The sequence below is a fragment of the Rhinichthys klamathensis genome, unplaced genomic scaffold (genome assembly GCF_029890125.1).
Source record: "Rhinichthys klamathensis goyatoka isolate OS25496 unplaced genomic scaffold, OSU_Roscu_1.1 h1tg000111l_1, whole genome shotgun sequence".
Taxonomy (NCBI): Eukaryota; Metazoa; Chordata; class Actinopteri; order Cypriniformes; family Leuciscidae; genus Rhinichthys; species Rhinichthys klamathensis.
In genome coordinates this window covers 10,731,693-10,755,833 of record NW_026606649.1, presented here as the reverse complement: position 1 = coordinate 10,755,833, position 24,141 = coordinate 10,731,693, and the positions used below count along the sequence as shown (strand labels likewise).

At 37.2% G+C, this 24,141-nt stretch overlaps 1 protein-coding gene across 1 annotated transcript; it reads right to left on the bottom strand.

The window, feature by feature from the left end:
- Positions 1 to 3,965: 3,965 nt before the first annotated feature.
- LOC130087901 (uncharacterized) lies at positions 3,966 to 22,512 on the bottom strand. Its single transcript, XM_056254444.1, has 13 exons — positions 22,395 to 22,512; positions 21,372 to 21,482; positions 20,758 to 20,899; positions 17,558 to 17,756; positions 17,250 to 17,321; positions 9,583 to 9,654; positions 9,007 to 9,109; positions 8,767 to 8,813; positions 6,538 to 8,623; positions 6,194 to 6,274; positions 6,015 to 6,065; positions 4,347 to 4,388; positions 3,966 to 4,249 (listed from the first exon to the last, which is right to left on the bottom strand). Exons 2-13 carry the CDS (start codon positions 21,475 to 21,477, stop codon positions 4,026 to 4,028), a joined length of 3,225 nt encoding a protein of 1,074 aa, XP_056110419.1. The 5' UTR covers positions 21,478 to 21,482; positions 22,395 to 22,512; the 3' UTR covers positions 3,966 to 4,025.
- Positions 22,513 to 24,141: the final 1,629 nt, after the last annotated feature.

Genomic DNA, 24,141 nt, shown 5'->3' with positions numbered 1-24,141 from the left:
CCACATCACTTAAGTTTGTTTCAATACGAGCATATAGAAAAACAAAACAAGAAATGATCAGCAATTGTTCAACCTGGCTTAAACTTTAAGAGAGATTTCAGAAAACTAACCTGAGTTTGTAATGTGAGATTTAGCAGGTGTGAAGTGAGTGAAGAGCAAAAAGAGAAGAGTGAAAGTGAAATACGGAAATATTTTAGCTTTAAAAATTAAGAAATTAAAAAACCAAAAGGAGAGTTTACTATTTAACCATCACTGACAAATGCATTCACCCACAAGTATTTTTCATAATTGAACCTTGAATGTCAGTCTTAATTTATTCATTAGATTTTAAGAAGTTTTGTCTAAAGATAGTTTTGAATAAAGCTAAATATTTCCAGTTGATTGGGTTTGGGTTTTGTTAATGTGAAAAGAGAAGATTGTTCAAGACTTGGTATTAGTATCTAAATGAACATTGCTGACCATTTGGGTTTAACTGGACATCAGTAACCATATGAATCATGCATACACACACACAACCCTAACTAACCCTTGATTATGGGGACATTTTGGGTTTAACTGGACCTCACTCACACACACACACACAACCCTAACTAACCCTTGATTATGAGGACATTTTGGGTTTAACTGGACCTCTCACACACACACACACACACAAACACCTGACTAACCCTTGATTATGAGGACATTTTGGGTTTAACTGGACCTCACTCACACACACTCTCAAACACACACAAACACCTGACTAACCCTTGATTATGAGGACATTTTGGGTTTAACTGGACCTCTCACACACACACACAAACACCTGACTAACCCTTGATTATGAGGACATTTTGGGTTTAACTGGACCTCTCTCACACACACACACACACACACACAAACACCTGACTAACCCTTGATTATGAGGACATTTTGGGTTTAACTGGACCTCACTCACACACACTCTCAAACACACACAAACACCTGACTAACCCTTGATTATGAGGACATTTTGGGTTTAACTGGACCTCACACACACACACACCTAACTAACCCTTGATTATGAGGACATTTTGGGGTTAACTGGACCTCACTCACACACACTCAAACACACACAAACACCTGACTAACCCTTGATTATGAGGACATTTTGGGTTTAACTGGACCTCACTCACACACACTCTCAGACACACACAAACACCTGACTAACCCTTGATTATGAGGACATTTTGGGTTTAACTGGACCTCACACACACACACACACACACAAACACCTGACTAACCCTTGATTATGAGGACATTTTGGGTTTAACTGGACCTCACTCACACACACTCTCAAACACACACAAACACCTGACTAACCCTTGATTATGAGGACATTTTGGGTTTAACTGGACCTCACACACACACACACACACACACACACACCTAACTAACCCTTGATTATGAGGACATTTTGGGTTTAACTGGACCTCACTCACACACTCTCAAACACACACACACCTGACTAACCCTTGATTATGAGGACATTTTGGGTTTAACTGGACCTCTCACACACACACACACACACCTAACTAACCCTTGATTATGAGGACATTTTGGGTTTAACTGGACCTCATTCTCAAACACACACAAACACACAAAAACACCTGACTAACCCTTGATTATGAGGACATTTTGGGTTTAACTGGACCTCTCACACACACTCTCAAACACACACAAACACCTGACTAACCCTTGATTATGAGGACATTTTGGGTTTAACTGGACCTCATTCTCAAACACACACAAACACCGGACTAACCCTTGATTATGAGGACATTTTGAGTTTAACTGGACCTCTCACACACACTCTCAAACACACACAAACACCTGACTAACCCTTGATTATGAGGACATTTTGGGTTTAACTGGACCTCTCACACACACACACACACACCTAACTAACCCTTGATTATGAGGACATTTTGGGTTTAACTGGACCTCATTCTCAAACACACACAAACACACAAAAACACCTGACTAACCCTTGATTATGAGGACATTTTGGGTTTAACTGGACCTCTCACACACACTCTCAAACACACACAAACACCTGACTAACCCTTGATTATGAGGACATTTTGGGTTTAACTGGACCTCATTTTAAAACACACACAAACACCGGACTAACCCTTGATTATGAGGACATTTTGAGTTTAACTGGACCTCTCACACACACTCTCAAACACACACAAACACCTGACTAACCCTTGATTATGAGGACAAACTGGGTTTAAATGGACATCACTATTAACTCCACACATAGCAGGAGTACCTGTATTAGAGTTAACCATACTAAACCAAATCAACTATTCTACATTAAAGCGTGAATTCACAAATGATTGTGCATCTTTTTGCTGCCACTAAACCTGTAAAAGTAATACGCACACCTAAGGAAATAGTGCTACAATGTGCTGTTGCTATATCAACCAACATATACACATGGTGCAAAATGAACCTTGTTGGAGAAAATTCAGTGATCAAAGATCAGCAAGTTTTACACTTCATAGAAGACTAGTTAAAGGGCAATTAGATGAAGAAATGCAACTAGACAGCCAATAAAAACTAACAAAATTAAACTGAAAGGGCAATTTTTATTTTGCAAATGGTAAAAAAAAGGCTCAACAACAGATCTAATAAGGCCATTATTAGAGATGCACCGATTGATCGGCTTGGGACCGGAATTGGCCGATTTTCACGTGATCGCCGGTCAGTCTGACATATGCCGATTTTATACTGGTCAAACGCACTCGGGCGCCAAATGATTAACATCGCTGAACATCAGCATCACACGTCCACATGGAACGCACATGTAGAAAACCTCGTGAATTACGGCCGTTTCACACCGCAAGCGTGAGAGGCACGTATTTTTTTCGGCGTGCATGTTAACCAGTGAGTGCATCACACCGGGAGCGGGAGCAGAGCGTGAGCGTCAAGCAGGAGCGGCGTGTGAGAAGCAGTGAAGCGGTTCAGAGTCTATTTTTGCTGCGCTGCTCACACTCAATTAAAGTGAAAGCACACTTTTTTTGATGGGCAAAATAAATATGATTTCACACAAAAAGTGCCCAAAATGCACAGAATTTGCATGTCTAGTGTGTTTTAACAAGAACTGGAGTAGGCTATGTCAGAAAAGAAAATGAAGACTCAAATATTTATAGAAAATTCACCCATTTAAACTTGTTTTTATTATTCAGTTTGGGTAGAAGTATATGGTGTTTTATAAAAAAAAAAATATAGAAAATAAATATTTGTGTGTGCTGTAAAGTGATTAGAAAAAATGAAATCGGAATCGGCTAAAATCGGTATCGGCAGGTCAAACTCGGAAAAATCGGAATCGGCGCATCTCTAACCATTATGGGACTAAAGTGCATGAGGGAGTGTGCCTCAAAATGACCTCAGCAACACACTGGAAATAAAACCAAATTAAATTGCCTTCCAGTAAATGCATGTATTTGTACATTTCTTTCAAAACAGTGTTTTAATAAAAGTAAATAAAAGGATGTCTTGAACACTCTTCTGGCCCAGGAACACTTTAGAGAACAAAACCCAGACATTAAAGGTTGTATCAGCGATTTCAGGCCCAAACATAAATGATCACATTCATCTAATCTTTCCTAACGATCCGCTAGCTGGCCGCCCCATAAGTATGCAGTCCAAAAACCGCGTCTCTGTAGGCAGCCTAGGCTCTGAGATCTGCACACAAAAACAATGGGTTTCACCAACCACTCAAAACCAAAATAAACAGTGTTCCAACCAATCACCGACAGTTCCAACCAATCACCGCAAAATCTCAAACCACAACACCCCCACCTTTTGTGTGCAGATCTCAGAGCCGAGGCTGCCTACAGAGACGCGGTTTTTGGACAGCATGCTTATGGGGCGGGCAGCTAGCGGATCGTTAGGAAAAATTAGATGAATGTGATCATTTATATTTGGGCCTTTTCTGGGCCTGAAATCGCTGATACAACCTTTAATGGAAGGCGACACTGATCTCTCGAAGAACTCTAAGAAGATTTCTTTTTCAACATCAAACCTCGGTTCCTCACGAAATCCCTTATATTTTGGGCCGTTCTTTCTCTCAGAAGAGGGTCCTCTGCAGCCTTGCACTGCTCACACTCTGCCTTTGTTGCAAGGTGTCCCTTTGAAATGTGGACTCTGAAATGTTTCATGACAGCATTCACTTCATTTGGGCTCCATGGCCTTTTCACAATTCTCCTCAATTTGGTTTCTGTAAAACAAACAAACATATACATACACATATGTATACCTATACACCTATATGTATATACATGGAATAACTTTAATATACCCAAATGTTTAAATACCTCTGGAGTTCTCAGTTTCATCCTGATTCATTTGGCTTTTTCCTGAGGGGTAAAAAGCAACAATTAAAATGTATTCCAGCCCTACAATCCAAACAGTTTCGGACCATGTGAAATATCAGCAGATAAGCACACAGGGAAAACTAGTCTCTGGTCCTGTGTAACATGAAAAGGACCACTTTACACTGAATTACTGTGGAAGATAAAAAATAAAACATGAACCCAAAATCAACATGTATCCTTTTTCTCAAATAAATATCTAAAATATATGCGCACACACATACCTGTGGAGCTGTCAGCCTCACCCAGGCCCATTTTTGTTTTTTCTAAGGGAAAAAAAGCAACACACTATTCCTCTTCTCTACACGGCAAACAGGTATATAATATATATAATTATTATTATTATTATTATTATTATTATTATGTAAATATGAGGGCTCTGAACCAGTTTAAAGAATGAAAACAAAAACTGGGGAAAAACCAGAAACGATTACTTGAAATGACCATTAACCGGTTAATAATGGTGTTTTTTTCCCTTCTTTTTTCTGTTTAAAGGGTAATTCCACCGGTTGAGACATGAATATGTATTGAAAGTGGGTCATATATGTAATAGAATAGTAGCATACATTTCTAATTTGGGTCCTTCTTGGCCGATAAAAGGCAGAAAATGACTTTTTAGTGCTTGTGGATTGTAGACAACAATCCCCATAGTGCATTGCAATGCTCAGTTCCGCAGGCCACTCCCACTACCTACCGCCTGGAAATCATTTCACACAATTTCTAGTGAAGAGTTACTTTGCGAACTAATTATTTGCTTTATCATGCTCGTTAGCTTATACCTGCGTGCATGAAGTTGTCTGGACTTGTGTTCTTCCACAGCTTTCTCAGTCCTTTTTACCGTCTTGTTCATCCATAACGAGCGAATGTTTACACACTTTATTAGTGCAAATATCAAAACCGTAGGGTGAGCTTAACACACACACTGCGTTCCACTTCGTCGTTTCGAAGTATACGAAGTATAAGTATAATATATATAATATATTCTTTTGAATCGGACACAGGCGTTCAACACATCATTTTCAAATTTAATTTTTATATCATTATTTTAAATTACTATTGTCCCAGTTTCAGTAAGGAACTCTTGTAATAAAGTAGCAGTGGTTGGGATATTATATTTTAAGTATCAACCCCACTTAAAAAGATGCAATCTAATCCGGTTTACATGAAATAAGCTTCGAGGAGGTTTAAGTTACGGACCACTATAGCAACACTATGACAGCAAGTCCAGGATGAGCACTGAAGAACCAAACAATCCAAGATCATGCCAAATCATCCACAATCAAATCCCACTAACTGAGTGGCGTACGAAAAACGGACCCTAGTTCCTTACTACCCTTGCATTGAAAACAAGACAGTCTCCAAAGCGTGCGCGTAACTGTATGAGGTTTTGTCGTCAGTTTGAGGATGGACTGGAGTTATGAGGTTTATTCACAAGCTGTTAGCATCGAGTTCAATTCAATTTCTGGTATTAGTTATTAACCAGTATGGTTTCTAATCAAGCCGTTCTCTGAACAATAATGTTTCACAAGTAACGCATGAACAGAAATGTAAGGTTGGATTTTCTTTTTTTTTAAAGCCCTGGTAAATATATAAATATACATTAAAACATACCGTTGGAACTTTCTGTCTTGTCCTGGGTCAACTTCATCCCTTCTTTGCTTCCTACATTTAGAAAATGAAACCATACTTAAAACTTGACAACCCAAATACTTTGTTTCTGATAATCAGAAACCTGATGTAGTGAATACACTACACCACTGATGCTCACTGGAATTAAATTCATTACATACCGCTTACTCCAGAGACAGGCTCAGACTCTTCATTGTCGTCATCGCTTACTTCTTCCTCATCTAAATCCAGATCAATTTCATCTATAGAAAAACATATTTGACAAACATCCCCATACACCTGCATTAGTGCACATATACAATTCCTAAACTTCCTTATCTAAAGAAATGAGAGGTACTCATTCAAAAAAATGAGGTACTCATTAAAAAAAAACCTCATTGACCTCAAAAACATCTTTTCTGAGTAACCTAATTAGCTTCAAAGTTTTTCTCTACATGTAATTTAGAATTGTCCTGTTACTGTACCGTAACATTATTATTATTATCATATAAAATAAGGCACAAACCTTCGATCTCAATTTCATCAAGAGACTTTCCTTGGAAATTGACAAGAGTTCCTTTCTCCATTGCCAAGAGCAGCTTTGAAATTTTTGCAATTTCTATAGTTGCATCTGGCAACCGATAATAGTCTCTATGGACCCGAATGTCGTGGCCCAAAAAGTTGGCTAGTTGATCAAGCTCATTATCCTTAAGATTAAGAACCTGGGACATTGTTGCCACCTGCTTACGGAGCTGTGTAGACCGGAGATATTCTGGGTGCTGTGCACCACACTGACTTGCAAAAAGCCTGATGCAGTCCTGTCCTCTGAAGAAGCTGTTGGGCGAGCACTTCGGTCTTCCAAATAGGAAGGGGTTGTCCCCGTCTACTTCACATGCATCTCTCTTGTCCACAAGAAGTTTTATTGCACGGACAAGTTCAGGGTTTAACAAAATTGCAACTTTTCTCCCTTTCTTGCCCATAATTTCCACTCTGCTGAAATGCTTGGCCATTTTTTGCTCAAATGGAGAGAGACTGACGGCGATATCATCATGGAGCTCAGTCTGGTCTCTTTTCCTGAAACACTCAAGCGTCATTTTTGAAACCTCTCCTGCACGACGTCTATTAAAGATTATAACTTGTGCAAGTGTCACTTTGGCGAGTTCTGCATATGTTTGTGAAGACTCATGATTTTTTAGGCTTTCAAAAGCATCAGCTGATTTTTTCTCTAGGTGCTGGTGGAGAAGCTGCACATCATGTGTGAATGGTATAGTTGATGGTTTGTTGAACTTTGATTTGTTCAAAGTAGCAAGAGCAGCATGGGAGACATGTTCTGCCCATTCACTTGAGCACAGTCGTTTAAATCGCTCTGCTGCTTTTGTCATGCCATCATCCTCTGCTGCGATGGCCCTGCAGAGAATGATGTCACCGATCTTGTTGAGCGAGTGTCCTAACTTCAGCGCAAGGCTTGGTGTCTTATATGAGTGGCTCTTTTCATCGTAGCCAGCAACATCTTTCACAGCCTCAATGACTTTGTAAAAATTGTTTGGCTTCACAGCATCTTCAAAACTAAATATGAAGTATTTTTTTCTCAAGGTTAGCAAGAGTCTGCCCATTTCCCGAACCTTCTGTCTGATGTATTCGGATTTTGTTGGATCACTTCCATGCTTGTTGTAAAGACACTGACTCAACTGCAGTATGAGGAAGTCATTTCGAACCACAGATGAAATGTCATCAATCTTCATGTTTCCCAAAATCTTCCACACCTCCGGAGATATTGCCTGGGAGAATGTTGACTCTGCAATATCAGCCAAAACTAAGACTTTGGCCTTACCAGTTGCTTCAGACTCTGAAAACATCTTTGAAGGGCATCTCCGTGTATGGCGCCACAGCTCCTTGCGAACAAACATGCCTTTACAGTATACACAGTGCACATATGTTTTGGCACTCAGTTCAATGTCTGATCGTCCTGGCCGCCTTCTAACTTTCAGTGGTCCACTTTTACTTTCCATAACCTCTTGATTATGTTCATAGTTGCCTCTGTTTCGTAATTTCTGAAGTAACCTTTTTCTGTCCTGGGAGTGTTTAGGGAGCAAGAATGCAGCAGCAATTTCTGTCTCACTGTCTTGATGCTTTTTAAAGTGGCGGGCTATTTTAGACTGTGGTTTCTTGCAGACATAACAGTAGTTTTTGTGGGTGGAAATAGTGTTTTTGGGGTTTGGCACATTGTCAGTCTCTGAGCTTTCACAAGAAGACACTGCTGGTGTTTTCTTAAAACTCTGAAGCATCTCAGTATTGTGTGTAGTAGTATCATGATCATCACAAGTGAGGTCTTCAGCATAACTGGATCTAACCATTTCTTGCTCAGTGGAAGAACAGGGAATGGGTTGTGGTGGCACACTCTTTGCTCTCATAGAAGACTCTGAAAAAGCTGGTGTGGACTTATAATATGGTGGATTGCATATATTGATAGATACACTATCATCACTATCGCTATTTTGTCTAGAGTCCGGGATAAAGTCATCAGAGGAAGATTCTTCAGTGTGTTTATCAGCGTGAGGAGAATACTCTTCATCAGAACCAGATTCTTCAAAGCTGGAAAATTCAACATCTGGCTAAAAAAAAAAAAAAGAGAACAATAATAACAAAAATAATAATACAATAATAGTGTACCCTGCTTATAGTCCAGCACAGTTTTGATGTAACAAACTTGAAAATGTTTATGTAAAAGAAGGTGATGTAAAAGAAATTAACATACCAGTGTCATATTCAGGAAGCAGGTTTTGTGCCATGATCTTGAACATACTGAAAGAATATAAAAATAAGCATGTTTCTTTTAGGTTTTTTACCAGATTACTGCTCATTTTAAAATGCCGAAAACAATAGATATGCCTTTGAAATAATAATGATTTGAATAAAACATTTAATAAAAGCCCATTTTGTTTTCAAACAAAAATGAAAACACATACAAACATATATGAGTGATGCAGATACTGACATTTGCATGTAAGGCCAAGCCATTTTCGACTTGACACAGGTCCACTGCAATCTTCACAAGAATCCAAACTGGAGATAACAGCACTGTGAACTTCATGGTGGCACTATAACAAAAAATATTTATTAAATCAACATATATTGAACATAGCACAACTTTCATTCCAGAGTGTGGTGTGAATGGGCCTCAACAGTTTACGTCTCTGTGACTGAAAGTCACAAAAGCATATCCAGATTGAAAAGTGTGCATATTGGGTCTACAGCTTATCCACAATAAAGAAGCAGCCGACACATACCCAAAGCAACATCTTTTCAACAAACCCTAACCCTGACATGATGGTCCTCGTAGTGGAGAACTGTCCTTACATTTCAGGTCAGTGTCATGCCCATCCCCCAACGCTCGAGTTATGAAAATGAATGAACCGAGCAAGGTACATTTTACTCGAATTTGAGACGTCACAACAGCGTCTTTAAGACGACAGTCCACGTCAACCAGTCTAGTATGATGCCCAACCATCCTACACTTAACATTGCCTGTGTCAAAGAGAAGAAAACAATGAAGGAACATGCGCTCACTTACTTTCTGTTTCACTGATGAGGAAGGATTCACACTGCATTCAGTCACAGCCACTGATGTCTCGTCACACAATTCCTGTAATTATGAGAAAGACAGGTACAACACTGAGGCAAGGATGCTTGCCAATTGGTCACCGCAACTAATTCTAGTATCAACCAAAGACTAAATATCTAGTGTCCCTTTCATGGCTCCGTCGTGCACAAAGCAGACATATAAAACATGCAAGGAGGAGGCTGATACATGTAGATCTTGTCTATAAAGTCAAATAAATCAAATACACATCAACATACCATTTCCTTTCCAGTCAAAGCTGAATCTCCTTTCTTTGCAACCATCTTTGATGTGGTCATCTGAAATCAGACAGAGCAATTGTATGCTGTTGTCATAAAATGGTTTCATTCTGATGCATAACATTTAACAAATTAGTATGAACGCGGATGTTATTTATGCTTTCCCTCCTAAAATGACCCTTAAAATGCAGATATTAGACAAGAAAATCTCCCTAAACGCAAACCCCTCCCCGCTAGCTGAGGACAGGATGAATTTTACCAACTAAAAAAGGCCTGTTCAAACTAAAAACTATATATCTATTAAATTATAGGCCTAAAAAATCCTCTCAGTATTAAAGAATAGCAGAGCCTACACCACAGCTTACGCGATAACACAGAGAAACAAAAACAAAAATAATCACTTTCAGAACGATTTTACCAGCTGAGAAACGCTAGAAACCTTGGCAGTAGGGGTGTAAAGATACCCTCATGTCACGATTCGATACATATCACGATACGATATTATAGAGATACTCCAAGACGTGGTAAAAGGGTAACTTTTTTTTTTAACTGTTGATTAAAATGCCTAATTAAACTCTGTAAACTTGATTGTTTCCCCTCACACAGTAATTTTTATTTTGGGTGTACTATCCACAATACATATTGTCACTATCCACAATATATATTGTTGCATTTTTGTATTGCGATATATTGCTTAATTGACAGCCAATCGGAATCAATTCTGCTATAACATGCTTCAGTATATAAGCGGCAGTCAAAGATGCGATCACAATAAACAGAGCGTTACCGTCTGCTGGTTGGACCCTAACACAGTTATGGTTGGTGTGAATGGGCCTTAACAGTTTACGTCTCTGTGACTGAAAGTCACAAAGCATATCCAGATTGAAAAGTGTGCATATTGGGTCTACAGCTTAGAAGCAAGCAGCCGACACATACCCAAAGCAACATCTTTGCCTCAAACCCTAACCCTGACATGATGGTCCTCGTAGTGGAGAACTGTCCTTACATTTCAGGTCAGTGTCATGCCCATCCCCCAACGCACGAGTTATGAAAATGAAAGAAACCAATTCCATTTTACACAAAGGAACAAATATTATCCAACAGATTGACTGAATTTATATCAATCTGTAGCCTATAATAATTCCAATCGTAATTTCAAAAGCAGTTATGTTAAAAAAATAGAAAAAAAAAAAACTTAATGGGGTTCCATATAGGCTACAGAAAGAGTTTTTAAAAGCATGGTTGTGTAACAAGGTGCGATATGCTGGTGGGGGATTTCCCCCCTCCACAGTAATCAATGCTATAGCCTAATTCACCAATAGACCACATCAAATATATTATATATTTTTAAAAATATGCAACACGCACGTTTAAACAACAAACAATACAATCTGAACTGGCGCTTCTGCTCCTGTATTGAGAGATAACATGCAGCGCGTTTCAGTTACGATCCTGGTTCCAGTGGCCTTAATACATTCACGGCTTTTCAGAATGTCACAAAGCGTTTTGAGATGTTTTTGAACAAAATATTGATGTTTATAATTAAGTGTATTGGCACACCGAGTGGCGCTACGCATTGTTCTAAAATTGGGTTTTATTCTGGCATGTTGAACTAGAGTTCGACAAACACGGCGGCGCGTTCACTTGAATTTATTTTTTTCTCATTACAGCTAAAAGAACTTAAAAGGCTAGCCTACTCCGCAATTTTTGGTCATACAGATAAGATATCATCTTTTTTTAAACTGTAAAAGGTCTACAATATGCTAACGATAAAACGTTTTCTCGCTCATGTGAACGAACACACTGGAGAAACAAACGTTTGGTCATTTCACAGTGAGTAAATTCATGGCCGAGTGGTAGAACTTACTGTTCGATCATTTAGATGACACGGGTTCAAATCCCGAACAAACTTGAGACTTTTGTAAATTTTATATTAGCCTATTAATGCATTTTATATCCGATTATTAATGCAGAGAGATTTGTCTAGTTCTAAAACTCTGTTACACCATATAGTTTTTGCTTATTTTTATAAAATAAAATTGCCAAGCATTTCCATTTTACACTGGAACAAATAGTATCCAACAGAATGACTTTACATCTGTTTAATAATACCAATCGTAATTTATAAATAGCTATACACTATATATATTTTTGGGATTCCCTATAGGCTACTTCACCAATATACCATATACAATATATAAAATAGAGATATGCAACAGGCACGTTTAAACGACAAACAATAAAATCAAAACCAGCGTTTCAGTTGTTCATTAGTTCCAGTGGCCTTAATGCATGCACGGCTTTTCAAAATATCACAAAGCGTTTTGAGATTATTTTGAATGAAATATTGAAGTTTATAATTAAGTGTTTTGGCACACCACGCCGAGTGGCGGAATACTACATTGTTCTAAAGTCGGGTTTTATTCTGGCATGTTGAATTAGAGTTCGACAAACGCGGCGGCGCGTTCATTTGGATTTATTTTTCTCATAACAGCTAAAATAGCTTAATAGGCTACTCCGTATTTTTTGCCTACATCGTTCAAAACTGTAAACTTTTATTCATATTAGGCTAACAACAACATTTTACAGGGTTCCTGCACACTTTTGAAAGTCAAATTTAAGGCTTTTTAAGACCTTTTTAAGACCTTAAGAAATCAAAATTAATACCGTACATTAGGGCTGTGCAGTATTGACAAAAATATATCTTGATATTTTCAACGTTTTGTTGATAATAATTAGATGATATTTTCCTGATTGTGTTTTTGTGCTGGTGCCATGGCTGGTTTAGGTCTGTTGTTGACAGCTGACTCACGAAGATATTCATATTTTTCATATTCTATGCAGTGGTCAGTTCACAGCAGTGACAGAAATTAATATTTTAATTAAGGGGCAATATTTGCCACCTTAAATTGATTTTTTCAGGGGCATTTTCACCTATATATGGACATTTTTTCTAAACTTATTTAGAGTTATGCATCACCTTTAATGTCAAATACTATCATTCAAATTAAATTATACAGTAATTATACAATAATACTTAATTATATAATAATCATACAGTACCACTGTTACCAGTCAAATTAAATCATTCAATCAAAATCCATCTTTGCAGTGCAGAGGTGACAGAAGCGGCATCAGAAGTGGCATTAATATATTTACACTCCATTTACAACTGCATAAATAAAGCTATGAGATATATAGCCTATTTTTAAATCAATATTCAATATTTAAATATGAAATGATTTCTAATTTTAACATTTTATTTAAAGGGTACTTTAAATATGAAACCGCAGCGGCAAATCACTGTTGTGAGTAAGTGAGTTGAGGGAGTCATTCATTCAACCGATTCGTTCAAACGGCTGATTCATTCGGGAAAGAAGCAAGTGATTCGTTCAAAACGCGGATTTCAGTCAAGAAATCATCGCTGTCGGTTGCATTGAGACTCTGCTACTGTTTCATTTTGAAATTATAGTCGGCGAAATAAAGGAAAAACAAACAATATTGACAATATTGTGTCTAAAAAGTAACTCAATGTTAACTTATTGTTAATTTAACTTTTGTATAACATAAATATCACACTTGGAATTGTGCACGGGAAAACGGCACTCTTTCTGATGTGATATTCTAATATAAGAACATAATATGATATAAATATAAGACAAAAACTAATTTGGGGACATAACAGTTACACTGCACACATCACGCAGTGAAAGCACGAGACAAATGCGATGTCAGCTCGCAGTGCCTCGTACATTGTTAAAACAATGATTACAATATCATAATAGACAATACACATCGCACACCATACGCACATAAAGAATGAACTTACAACTGAACTGACATTTACGACCTTTATTCTCCTTCTCTCCTCTCGCGTGCAGGAGACAGTTATGCTGCCGCGACTCGCGAGTGACGCGAAATGTCACGTGAATTAGCAAATCCACAAAGATAGAATAATAAATAAATAAAAATACGTACGCTAATTAGATAGTTTTAATTTGGAAAGCTTTTAGATATGTCTAAGTCAAAGTGTCATCTAAAATTTAAGACCTTTCATAAGTAAAAATAAGACTTTATAAGACTTTTTATGGTCTTAAATTTTAAAAAATCTAATTTAAGACTTTTTAAGACTTTTTAAGGATCCGCGGGAACCCTGATTTTAGCTGTCGTCTCGTCTCTGTCTCCGGGAACTGCACGTCACAAAAATGAACCGAAAGCCACTTGCCTCAGCTCAGTCACGATAAGAAATCGGCTATGTCTAAAGCCTTTAAATGTCTAAATATTTAATAAATGTTATCTGATTATGTAATCCATCTAAAGCTGAGGTACAGATGATCTACTCAAACATGTTTAGCTATGATGTGAGCGCTTCCCAATGAGGAAAGGACAAGGGGGAAAATCTCGCTCTAATTAAATGTAGGCTAAATCGCCCTGAATTAAAATGTGAAAGCAGATCAAATAATTTATTTGTCGAAATGTTGCTATATTGTTTAATTTAAGTTCATAATTATTCTATAAATGTTATTTAGTTTAACAGCAGCACAATGAAGCACTGTGGTTCGAGGTTTATTTGAATAAAAAAGAACAACTTGTTGAAATTGAATGAATTATTGAAATGAAATATTTAGTAATAAAGTTTCATGACAGAAATATCACTACATGTAGCTTACATTATTTAATTCCTTCATTATCAACACTTTAATAGTCTAATGCTAGAATGGCGGTTTAAGTGTGAATTGCGACTTCTTTTTGTTGTAAGTCAGTCTCAGACTCAGAGAGCCTGTGGGGGGTTGGAGGGACAGTGGCTTTATCGCGTGTGCACAATAGGTGTTAATGTTCCTCTTTCATATGGAGATGTCGGATAGCCAGCCTGATGAGCAGGCAAAGGCTAAATTCTTATAAATCTCTCGGTGTGTCCAAATGTAGGCCCTATATCTTATTAAATTATAAATATTGTAGTTTATTTTTTGTATTTAAAGTTTTCACACAAAATTTCAATTAAAGTGTTCAATCCAGTTGTTTCAACTGGTTTTTATAGTTTTAGAATGTTTGAGCACTGTGTATGATTGTCAACAATCTGGCATTATCTAAACATTAACTGTTGACTAAACACGTTCATGCCACAGCAGATACAGAGCTCTTTAATTCGCGATCAACCTCGTTTTATTGTAAAGTGAATTCAACAAGGCATGCTTTGTCTTTGAAGCAACAAAGGCTAAATAATTTGTTTTTTTGGAGGGAGGGAGACAAAATAAACTTGCTAAAAAGAGATCAAGCGTGAGAGAGAGGCAAAGAAAAACGCATGTTCTTAATTTATGTGGCTTTGGACTATTTTCGTTTTGTACTGTTTTAATTGTTTAAAGGGTCATGAAACCCCCCTCTATCAGCTCAAGTCTAGCTCATAATCTTTTTGAAAAATGCAACTTAAATGGGCGTGGATGGCTGTGAGAAGAAGTGAGGGAGTGGGTGTGGCACGGTAGGGGAGAGGGGGAACTGCCATCAGCCAGCAGTGTTGCCAGATGTACGATAATTATCGTATTTGTACAATAATGTTGACCTCTGTGCAATGTACGATCAATAATGAACAATAATCTCAGAGTTTTCAGTCGTTCGTCCAAACACACATCCTACCGCTTCTCTCTCTGACCCCGAATCAATTCGCAGGCTCGCCTGCCTGCACGTACGTACACACACACACACACAACACGGTGTCGCCCGGCTCGCACGTCAACACTACACATTCACAAGTCTCCCGCATTAAGCATACAATTGATATATTATCGAAATATCTAAAATGTTCATAACGACCGCTTATTTAAGAAAAGGCAAGTAAAATGAGCAGGGTTACATTTTAGACACACACTCTGAAGGGATAGAAAAGTCCTCAGGACTTGGTACCGCATTACTCGCAAGACGTAACTTGCATTGGTCATCGACAAGGCTGAAGTCCACCATTCTCCAATTCTCGAAGCTCTCTCGGGTAAAATGTTTGCGGCACTTGCGTCCCATGATTGTCTCTCTCCTTTACTACCCGTACGCGATATCACAGTTTGACATGTCTGTGGAAAGATCCACGTGGTGTCATGAATAATTAAGAGACAGTGTCTTCTCATAGGATATAAAAATTCAGTCTCATCAATAATTATGAGAGACCGATGAGTCATCAACGCACTACACTGTGCACTGCCACGTCACAGCCTGCGATGAAGATTTTAAACCCGGAAGACGAAAATAGCTGGAAAAAAATAAAATTTAACCATTTTCGCCCTACTATTAAATCTAACAGATGCTAACATTGTCTTCAATGTTGTTCAACACACATACCTCTGTTAAAATCTCAGAAAATTTGGTTTAGGGTTTCATGACCCTTTAAAGGGGTCATGACATGTTTTTTTTTTTTTTTTTTTTTATTATGTTCCCTTATGTGCAATTATAGTATTACTATAGTTTTTTGTACAAAAAAAACCTTTAAAAATGTAGTGATTTATGACCTTTTCCCACCCTGTTTCTCCCCCTCTGATTCAAACAGTCTGTTTTGGAGGTGTTTCCCCTTTAAGAGTTAAGAGTAAACAAAACGCTTGACATTAAATAAATAAACAGTTAATGAACTCGCTAATAAACAGTTACCTATTTAAGCATCAAGAACGGTAAAACATAAATCAAGTCGGCCAACAGCATGTTGGCTACATTGACATTCGATCTCGGATCGCTTGAAGCTCCGTGAGGCTCGTGTTGTTGCGTTAACCACTGAGCTACCGTCTGAACGCTATTAAATTACGTCTTATGCTCTTCCAGACCCTCATTGATAGCCTAATATATTTCTGTTGCTATGTTTTATGTTGTAATGTTTTCACTATTTATTCAATTTAATTTCAGTATTGTGATTATGAATTCGTTTAACTACAATGTTTCACTTGAATTAATCTGTTACCAGCTTTCAATCGCTCTGAATGAGCCGCGGCGCGGCGGTAGATTACGCAATAGAGAGAATAAACGGACACCTTTCAAAGTCTGTGATTGTAGCGCCTCTTAGCGGTAAAAGGCAGCAAATACACATCCAAATTTTACCGCCGCTCTTGTTGAGTACCAACTGTACCCAAAGCAACATCTTTTCAACAAACCCTAACCCTGACATGATGGTCCTCGTAGTGGAGAACTGTCCTTACATTTCAGGTCAGTGTCATGCCCATCCCCCAACGCTCGAGTTATGAAAATGAATGAACCGAGCAAGGTACATTTTACTCGAATTTGAGACGTCACAACAGCGTCTTTAAGACGACAGTCCACGTCAACCAGTCTAGCATGATGCCCAACCATCCTACACTTAACATTGCCTGTGTCAAAGAGAAGAAAACAATGAAGGAACATGCGCTCACTTACTTTCTGTTTCACTGATGAGGAAGGATTCACACTGCATTCAGTCACAGCCACTGATGTCTCGTCACACAATTCCTGTAATTATGAGAAAGACAGGTACAACACTGAGGCAAGGATGTTTGCCAATTGGTCACCGCAACTAATTCTAGTATCAACCAAAGACTAAATATCTAGTGTCCCTTTCATGGCTCCGTCGTGCACAAAGCAGACATGCAGAATTTTTTAAAATAATCTGCATCATATAAAAAACTAACATTCATGAAATACAGAACATGGTTGACTTTCAGTGATAAAGTCTTTAAGAGACTCACCCTTAAACGCCAAGGCCAAGAGGAATCCCCATAGTTGTATGTGACCTCCTCATCTGGAAAGATATGTCTTATACTAAACAGACACAGGTGTGGCCTTCCGTCAACAATGATTGTCTTGACTTTGCAATTTGGATTTTTGTCATCATCATTCACCAGTCGTCCAAGCGAATGTCCACTGTCCTCTTTCGTTGCATCTATGCTGTGATAAAAATAGTGCAGTAAGAAACTTAAAACATAGACACACACTGAAACATACGGTTCTAACTGAACATTTGGGTTAGGCTAACCTTGGCCTATTTAACCTATATTCAAATACACATTGTGAAAGTTAACTTGACTTCCTAAGAATTTAATAGGTCAGATGATCCACTTAAGGTAAAAAAAATAATACCAATAACCAATAATACCAATGAACAATAACCATTTTATTGATTATCACTAACTAATAAGTTCCTAATGTTATGAGAACACTAGCAAATCTGCTTTTGTAATAGTGCTGCACGATTAATCTTATCGCAATCGTAATCACGATGTCAAGCCTGTGCGATTATATGGCGCAAAATGCTGCGATTTTATGTAAAATAAACAATGGGCTTAGGGATGTAAACGATTAATCGACGATCGATTAATTGTCGATAATACATTAATCGGTCAAACTGATCGATCATCGATTAAGCAGGTTCATGCGCGTGTGTGCTGCTCAACCGCTAAACATGTAAGCGAGCGCGCCGGAGTTATGTTTGGGACTATTTTACACCTTCATCATGAAGGTGTATTTGCGTGTGAATTCGCAGCCTTTTGTTTTGTGCAAATGTAAGTTGTAATAGTTTATTATGTGTGCGCATTTCTATATCTGATTTATCTCATATTGGATGCATTTGGTTAAGAATTGAAGCGTGATCTTTAGCGCGCGCTGCTCAAACGGCAATGCATGACTAATAATGACTATTGGAACTGTCATATTACATTATAAAGAGAACAATATTGTAAAAAAACATTGTGAATTATTTGGGTTCAGTTGCTGTGTCGCGTTGTTCCAATAAGAGCGCGTGCACAACATGAGTCATTCTGAATGGCACGTAAGTTCAAGTTCACTTGTGCATTCACGGCATTTTGTGAAGATATAATTTGTAATATTATGTTTATTTTGTATATATCTGACTAATCTCATATAGGTTGCGAACGAGCTAGCAAAGTGCTCAACGGTTATTCATTCAGCGCGCGCCACTCAAGCAGCAATGCACGACTAATAACGATGATTAATTTGGGACTGTCATATTAGATAACATTGGAACACTAATTTATTAAATCGTTAGTTGCCGTTTTCAGTGCGTTTCAGTGCACGTCCACAACACATTCTGACAAGCACGCATCTGAGGCGGCTTTGGTGACACGTTGTATTAGTCGTTATATTTCATTTAATTATCAATCACATCGAAACATTTTACAATCCTACTAGCCCTTTATTTAGATTAAAAACCATTCTCATTAATTTGGTGAGGAACATAGCGTTTTGAGCAGCATTTGCAAACCCTGTCATGCTGTTGGCCATATGCCACAGCAGCAGACGCATAATTGATTGTTAATTTAAATGACGATCGATCATGGGAATTTGTGAAAATTGACATCCCTTCAGTTCTATAATTGAAGTTTCCAGGTCTAGTAAGATACTGTTGGCTTTCTCAGACCAAGGGGGATTATAAGTGCTGCTGCTAATGTTTCAAGTTTTTCATACGAGTAGTTCACCAGATAGATTATTATATGAAGACTTAATATAGTTTAGGCTAAACCTACCCATAGATTTTTATTTAAAATGTATTTTATGTTTCTTAATGTTTGCAACAGGTGAGCCAGTGCACAATTATTTTTTATGTATTTTAATTTTCTGTGCATAATTTATTTTGTTAAACTACATAAATGCCATTCTGTACCGTATCCCAACTGTTACAATAAAACATAATTTGAGCAATATAACATGCATTTTTATATATAAAGCAATATGTTGCTTTTTATGTTAAAGCCACTATTGATACCATGAGAAATGTACATTCTCAGGAAAATAGCCGCTTATCAGTTAATCGATCGATAAGGTCAATCAATTAATGAATGAATCGATAATTTGCATCCCTAAATGGGCTGTTAACGCAATTAACGCAGCATCTGTTATTTTTTGTTATCCTTTGGCTAGAGTTACATGATAATGCTCTCATGCGATTGCTTAAAACCATTCATGCGAGACAAGTCAAAAGAGAGCGCGCTGAATGTCCGACTGTGACACACAGAAAGACACGCGCCAGAATACAGTTCTCTTTCGCGCTTGAACGAACAACAACACACAATTATGCCAAAATGTCGTTTGTCGAGTATCTTCATAACATAAGAGCAGTCTTATGATGGACGTATAGAGTTGTGAGAGGATGAGGCGCATGTGAGATCCGCGTCTCTGTCAGCAGCGGCTGCTCTTAAAGGGCCAGCAGCCAAAGCTTTCTGTCAGTAAAGTTAATCACAGAACAAAGGGGACAGAGAAAATTACTCACTGCTCTTGACTAAAGAACTTATGTAGCTTTAATAAGGATTAGTCTATTTATTATTTATGCAGCGCAGAGCCGCAGACTGTTTGATAACTTTATTAAATTTCTGCATACCTGTTAGACAGGAAGGGCACAGGTAAATATGACATGTCATTTATTATGGGTTTATGTGAGGATTATTTGAAGTTCACTTAAATTAAAAGCCGTTATATTTTTTGACGTCTAATAAATGTTTTTTTTTTTTAAATTATAGCTTTCAATTGTAATGATGGAATCACTGTAATGTTGGATGGCTATAATTAATGTTTTAAATGGGGGTGGATTAATTTGTATCCAGACATCAATGGCTTAGATGATATCAATCATTTAGTTGTTGTTGCTAGTTTGAGTTGAGAAATACACATTTCAGAATTACAATCTGTGTGTGCATTTTGCTTTAGAATCAAGCAAGTTGACTCATGAAACCATTTGTTTATTATATCGCAATCGCATATTCCAATTGCAATATTGACCTCAATAATCGCAATATGACATTTTCCCCAAATCGTGCAGCCCTATATTGTAATAATAATAGTAATAATAATAAATCATAATCATAACTGTTTTTATTAGAATGACATGCAACTAGTTTGCTCTGAATATGAACCAAAAAAGAAACAGCCAGCTTACCAATAACGTGTTCCATTCCATGTGAAGTCAAACAAGTAGTTGCCTTGAACATCTTTAACATGTTTACTTTGAGAGAGAATCCCACGGTATTCAACAACAAAGGTGGATGGTTCAATGTGCTCAAGTGCAAACACACCTCTCCCTAAAAGGGCAAAATAATATATAATAATACAAATAAAACATGAATCCAAGTGCACCTATATGTTACACAGCTAACCAACCTATCCTTTTAAAGAGTTAAATCCTGTAAAACTGTGTAATGTAATATGAGGTGCAGGAAATAAAAAAAATAAAATAAATAAATCAAGCATTGGTTTTCACTGTGATATAGCCTACTAGTTGAATTTGGTTACACTATTCTCTGTATACATAGTTTTATGTATTTATTTTAAAATAATAATAATAAAAAAATTGTTTCAAGTTTTTTTTTTTCATCTCTTAACCTTTATGAAAATGAGCGGCTTACCCAAGGGTAAAATGTGTGAATGTGAAAGATCATGTCCAGACTGCCAGCAATAGGCCTACTTTTCATTCTTACAAGTGCATGCCTACTTTATGATTTGATTTGCCTGCAGTCTGAACATAGTCAAATTGCCTTGTGGTGCACAATTTACCTTTGAATGTGTTGATTTGTCGTCCCTCAATGAAGGCTTTGTCTTTGCCCGACAATATGTGTTCTTTTGCATCCTGCTCAGGTTTTATTCTCTTCTTTCTTAACATGTTGACTGAAAACATTCCAGACAACATAATTAGTATGTATTTATTAATATAGATAGATGCTTTATATACAGTACATTCTTGTCAGACTGTAGTCTATATCAATAAATACAACATTTTACACAGAAATAGTTGATCAGTGAGGTTTTGAGGCTTGTTACTTTTGATAAGAAACAGTCTCCGATTTCAAATTCAGTCCATTTTAATACCATTTTATCACTCTTTAATGTGGCGCCTCAGATCAAACGAAGCTAAACTCGTTACTTAGAAAAATTAACTATAGAGAGAAAGTTTTAGAAAATGTTACATGTATAACAACAGTTTTACATTAAAATAATAAATGTAAAATCGAATTGGAAATAGAATCGTAAGCATGTGAATTAAAATTGAATGGAATCATAAAATGTCTGCTAATATCCAGCCCTAAAATGAATCAACTAAATATTTTTGGCAAGTCATTCTAATGACAGTAACGTTACATTAATGAAAGTATACTTTTACATTAGTTTCATTTCTGTTTATTTAATATATTTCTGTATCTTACTGTATTAAACTGTAAATTTATCTACTCAACTTTACCAGTCATCATGATGACGACATAGATTTGATTTATTTCAAAATGTAAATTAAGTCTCTCAAGCATCCATGGAGATGTATCTTTCATCAACTAATACTTGTATGTGTCTATGAACAACAAGAGAATTTCGTTTAAAGGTATTGTAGACAAAACAAAACAAAACAAAAAGCGTGAATAGCATGTGCAAGTTGTTTGGAGACGCCATTTTAACTGCTTATGGACTTATATTAGCCCGATTAGTGGCCACGTTTAAAGTAATGTAGGTTAACTAACGTTATTAAAAACTGTCTGACTCATGACACTTAACTCCATAAAGGTAGAATATATAAATAAACGCACTTACCTTCCTCGTGATAAAGTGAAAATCTCCCACTATAGCTCGTCAACTTCGCTCGAATTCTGCTAATTAATCTTTCATGATGATGATTAAACTTCTGATTAATCACACCGTCACACCACACGTCTGCGATAGAAGATCAGAGGCGCAGGCGCGCTGACTTTGACGGATGTGAAATGCAGCCAATCACTGACGAGGATTCCAGCAGCCAATCACTGACGAGGATTCCAGCGTTCCACCAATGAATCGCGCTTGGGCGTGGTCTGGGTGTATGAAATGTGTATGATACTGCAGTAGCGTCGAATTTCACATAGAGGGAGATTATACACTCTGAGCGACTCTGAGCATACACCGTCACACACTGAAAAACGGGTACAACGGATTTATAAGGACATATTGAGAAAAAGCGGGAGGTGGTTAGGCGCAGCGTGAAATGCCTTTCTACACTGCTCGACTTATGAGGACAGTAGTGCTGTCCTCGTAGTTACGGCATGTCCTCATAGAGTCGGTATGTATCCATGGTTTTTGTCCTCATAATCCGGTCGCACCAACGCACACACACACACACACACACACACACACACACACACACACACACACACAACACACACACACACACACACACACACACACAAACAGCAGAGGTGAAAGGTGTTTTTGTTAATATAAAACAGATGCTCCAGGTGTCTCTGCCAAGAAATAGGTTAATGAAATGGACGCAACTAGATGTCAGTGACCCTGCCACAGGGCAGCAGAGAAGCTCCTTCTTCAGATTCTTCTCTTCATTTAATCAACCTGAAAAGAAACAGACCTGGGTGTAGATATTTATAAGAATCTGGATTTTTTTTTCTGTTTTTATATATGGAATTAATTTTCCTGATTATATTATATAAATAAAAAATAGCAATGTAAAATAAAAGTAGATATTAATTACTTTAACATTTTAAATAAATACATTTTCAAACAATTATCAATGCTACCATTAATTAACATGAAATACAAAAGTAGCAGTAAATAATACATAAGACAAAACTCACACAAAAATAATTTTCATTGTATTTCATTTGTGCTCAAAGACCTGATTTCTGTGCATAGGGAGGTTGAATATAAAATATATAACATTAACCGTATAACATTAAACCAATCAAGTTGTGAAAGAAATTTCGATGGATTGACGAAGCCCTAAAACCCTTTCATCTTTACACTGTAAAAAATTATATAATAAATAACATGACAACATATATTTTTACACTGCTTTAAATCATCAAAATAAGTTAAGCAAATAACTTTTTTTTAAATAAAAGATTCAAGTTATACAAGATTCAACTATTTTTTTAAAAGTCAGTTTAATGTAAGTTGAACGACTTAAACATCCAAGTTGATTGTTCTTAAACATTTAAGGCAGCAACTTTTTTTTTTTTTTTTACAGTGTATAAAAAAATAATAATAATAATATTCCAATGTTCACTTTATCCAACCGGAACTTCAGCAAGCTGGGCTTGTGTGGGTGGTAGGGATGTAAGAAAGGTCTGTTTGACTTTCAAAGTCCCAAGGCATTTCTTTTCTGTTAGTTTATGGTATGCATATATGTCTCAAAGGTGGCGAGGCAATTTGTGTGCGCGGGCGGACAGCCATTTCAAAACTTTCAGAGTGAATTGCTCTTCCCCCTCACTCTTCTCCTGGGGGCTCCCAAATATGAACTGACCGCTTTCATTTTCCCATGCTCTTGGAAGCTCTCGTTTTTAATGCACAC

What these genes read in the sequence shown, in the direction of transcription:
- LOC130087901 (XM_056254444.1), bottom strand. Translation starts at nt 21,477, where the DNA reads ATGTTAAGAAAGAAGAGAATAAAACCTGAGCAGGATGCAAAAGAACAC. An exon ending in ACAAATCAACACATTCAAAG is followed by an intron (nt 20,900 to 21,371) that starts GTAAATTGTGCA and finishes TTGCCCTTTTAG; the next exon opens with GGAGAGGTGTGTTTGCACTT. An exon ending in TGAAACTGAGAACTCCAGAG is followed by an intron (nt 4,250 to 4,346) that starts GTATTTAAACAT and finishes TTTGTTTTACAG; the next exon opens with AAACCAAATTGAGGAGAATT.